A 4050-nucleotide genomic window follows, 5' to 3' on the forward strand; every position below is an offset into this window, starting at 1 on the left:
ATCTCACGGCAACTAACCTATACATGGTGGCTGACTGACATCGAAGCGCGTTACGAACCAGGACTGGGCATCATGCGGGAGAGGCAAACCCAACCCTTTATAGGCGCAAGCCTATCAAATTCGCACTCCACTACTCCACATTCGGCGTGACGACAGGTCAGCCGGGGCGCAAGGCGCAATAATCGTTTGGCGGCTGCAGTTCGAATTAACGGCGACGTTGTGATGGAGGCCGAGCGCTTAGCATGTGCTCGCTTGGCAAAGGAAAGTAACGCCAGGGCCGAAATAAGCGTACCAAATTTTGTTTTTTCGGCTCAAGGAGAAAATTGGATTTAGGGGGATATCGAAAGGGGTCAAAATGGCAACGTTTACAGGAACAAACAGATTAAAAGGAATTAACATTTCGTTGAATACGAGTGGACAGGTGGGTGACTCGACGAGACGTGGGTATCCTTTGACTGCATGTTTTCGCATTGGATACGGGTGAGTTCGATTTAAGAAAGCCACGAATATGCGCTTCTTTCTGTTAGGACGGTATACATAAATATATTGAGAGCTACAACAAGAAAGATGTGCGTTGAACACACATATATAACGTTACGATATAATATACATATACATAAGGTGGAAGCAAACATCTCTCGGCAATTTGAGTTTTGTTCAAGTTTTATGTCTAATAGAATTACGTTTCGCATCCTCGTGACCGTAGAAATGCGTATTCTTTTCCTACAAACATATACAGCTCTCTTTGTGGATCGAAATCCGGCATGAAGACACGGCCATCATGAAAAATCCGGCCAAACTAGCTACACGGAGCTGATCGTACGTTTTGTCAATTCCATAAGTAACGTACGCCCCATATAACAAGTGTCAAACCGAATATCATTCATGTTAATAATGACAGTAAATATATGTTCTTTTCACGTTCTCGCATGTGACGTCTGAAGAAAACTGTGACGACACTGACTAGCTGTTTCGTCGACGAGAGCAACAAACAAAAAAAGGATTGTAGCATTTCAAGTGGACTAACGTCTGGCGCACTTCCCTATAAAAAAAAGAATTCAACTAACAGTTGATTGGATGAGCTTCACTGTCACATAGATACATAACGACGCACATGCCCCACCACTTTTGCCAAGCCAACGATAAAACACCATGTCACGCTGGGTACAAATTGGTGTTTTGCACACATTGCTACTCGTAGAAGCTTCTCAGTCCTCTGCTGCAATGAGGGCATCTTGCATCGTGTCTATTCATGCAAGTTGTAGACCTCGAAGGTGGAGAAAACGTGCGTGGAAATCATTGTCTGGCATCCGGATAGGCATGTTACGTTAATACTATCAGTGATTGTTGGTGGCCGAGGTCTCCATTGCGAAATGCAAACTTCGATCAGTTGAAATCGTTGATAATTATTGGTAGTACGTCGTATTCTTCATTCCGTAGCTTCATTCGTATCTTCAAGCTTCGCTCAGTTTTTTGGTAAGTGTTAGTAGGAATTGAATTTGATTGTCAATGGATCATCTGGATAGATTGAATCAAAAAAAAAACATACGTTACTATTTCACAGTCATTAGATTTGAACTTGAGCGCGAAAGTGTGGGCGAGGGCTTTTATAGTGCCCTTTCATGTTTATTGCTCTATTCTACCTGACAAACTTGTCTGTCTCGTAGTGTTAAAGGTTAGGTGACTTAAGTGCAATTTCGTAATTATTCAAATTTAGCGGAGGTCCTTTAGGGTTGACCTTTGACAAATGTAGGCTGGATAATAGTGACCAAAGTGAATGCCGTCTTCTAATGAATGAAAATTAATAGGTTTCAATATTAAAGCACTGTTTTCTATCATGGTGGCTTAAAGTTTGTAGAGCGGCGGTATTTGAACTAACTAGTAACAATGCTGGTGCTAGCAGACACTCATTTGCTTCTCTGTCAATTAGATCTATTGGGCCCATTACACACAGTTGAATACAAACCTCAAAATGTCTCGATTATTGTACCTCAAATACTTCGATATATGAATAATTATTTAATTGTTTCTGCTTGGCCAGTTGATACTTAAGCGTATAAACGTTTGTCGGAAAGATCTAGATGAATCGGTTGAAGTCGAATACTATAATCATACATCGTTGTTTACAGCTGCGTAGATGGATTTTGTGGAAGAAGAGACTGCCGGCGTCGTCAATATCTTGAAAGCTTCAAAGGAAGGCGGCTCGTTCACATTGATTTTTGCCGACCGAGTTAGGCTAACAGCGGCCAAAGGCCTTCTGTCCTTTTCGCTGTCTATTTCGCTGATCTCTCAAAAAAAAAAAACTCAAATCTTAAGGAAGTGCAAATGGAATCATCAGCTGTACCTTGCAAATTTATAAGTTTTATATCGAGCAGAAGGACGCGGACCGCACTCGAAACGCTTTTCCTGCTCTGAAGTTCGCGAATTGGATAAAATGTAACCATTTTATTTGTTGCGTCCATGTCGCAAACGGAATCGAATTCCTGTTCGATGAGAGCGCCAGGAGCATACATACAGTGCTCTTACACCTTCTGGAGCATCATCCCGTGAGGACAAATCAACATTACCTTTTGGCATCTTTTAGAAACGTGTCGGACAGGAACATGATCATTACCAGGCCGATATCGAATAGTAATCCACAAAGTAACATATACGTGAATAGGCCTTTAGATCTGCCTATATTTATGAGCCTAATAAGCATTGCTCTAATGAAAGATATTCAAGCTAACCTAATTAACGACATTTGCCTTGGCCACAGATCGGTGCCTGGCAATTTCTGTCCGTTTCATCTGTCCTTCAATAAGTATATGATCTATGAAACCGAAGGAATTTGATTCTCAAGAATTCACATTTGAAAATTCTTCCGATTCGCCGAAGTAAGTTGAATAATAATACAGATGTGCCTTTTCACAACGAGAGGGAATTTGTTCTGTAATCCAATTTGATAACTTCGCACAGCCCACGTAAATGGCGATCGGCTAACAATTGTGGCGTTAACTGCTGGTTCAGCAATCCCCGATCGCATGTTTGCGACAAATGTCGGACCGCGCAGGAGGTTACTGAGACAATGTTGCGTACGAAGAGATTATTCGGGATAATGGAAGAGGCACTCAGGCTTCGCTCAAGGGGCCTGCTCGCATTGCCTACAATATGATAGGTATCAATGAGGTTCGCGAAGGCACCTTTCAAACGGTCTCCTATAAATTCATACACAACGGATACAATCAACAGAAGGTAAGCGTACCACATGGGAAGATTCATTCAATTGTTGTTTTATAGCTCCTACACGTACTGGCCGTTTGACTAGAATGTATTTCTACCCTGTTTGTATTAATTTACCCTGTTTGTAATTGTATTTTAATATGTTCCAGATACGTTTTACCGTGGTGATTCCTGTTCAATTGTATGTTCTGAAAGTCTGACTAGGTAGCGTGACTCTGATTAGGACGTCATGCTTGTACACACTCCAAGTGTCCGACGTTACAAGCCTTTAAATAAATTAATTTTACTAGTATCCACTCTTCCCGAGTTCTAGTATTCAATCGTAATCTAGACGAATACGAAATACGGGTAACTTGGTATAGCCCACTAACCATTGACCACTAAAGATCAATTCTAATTCTTCAAGAAGATATATAAGTTGCTAATTAATTATTAAACCCATTTTCACTCGAGGAGTTTGCCTATTACGACCATATTTTATTGATGTAGTTTATAATCTATATGCTATACAGACAAGAAAATTGATCTCACAATCATCGTGGTTAGGTAAAGCCGTAGCTCGCTCTCGTAAATAATTACGTTCGTAAATAATATCCACCTCAGCAAATATATACTATTATAAGTCTGACTCAAATCAGAACGAAGAACAACGATATATATATATATATATATCGTTGTTCTACGGAAGGTCATTTTTTCTCCAATTAAATCATTAAAATAATTTCCATAGCTCTATCCTCGTTCCACAAAGCTGAATCACTACTGTGCAGATTATTTTTTCCTCATGTGTGGTTGTTACTACTGCTGTTATTTATCGAATGGTTTGCC

The 4050-nt window shown here is 40.4% G+C and overlaps 1 protein-coding gene across 3 annotated transcripts in view; it reads left to right on the top strand.

The window, feature by feature from the left end:
• The first annotated feature begins 1131 nt into the window (after positions 1–1131).
• Positions 1132–4050, top strand: part of LOC111268070 (uncharacterized) — a 9431-nt gene continuing 6512 nt past the window's right edge. Inside the window, exons 1-2 of one of the 3 annotated variants that reach the window (XM_022846793.2) lie at positions 1132–1476; positions 2130–3234. In XM_022846793.2, coding sequence (XP_022702528.1) covers positions 3164–3234 — 71 coding nt within the window. In that variant the 5' untranslated portion in view covers positions 1132–1476; positions 2130–3163. Of the gene's footprint in view, positions 1477–2129; positions 3235–4050 lie in introns of those variants that run through there. The other 2 variants (XM_022846794.2, XM_022846798.2) reach the window with 2 other exon arrangements.

Source organism: Varroa jacobsoni, unplaced genomic scaffold (assembly GCF_002532875.2).
Source record: "Varroa jacobsoni isolate VJ856 unplaced genomic scaffold, vjacob_1.0 scaffold_1253, whole genome shotgun sequence".
In the NCBI taxonomy this organism is placed as follows: domain Eukaryota; kingdom Metazoa; phylum Arthropoda; class Arachnida; order Mesostigmata; family Varroidae; genus Varroa; species Varroa jacobsoni.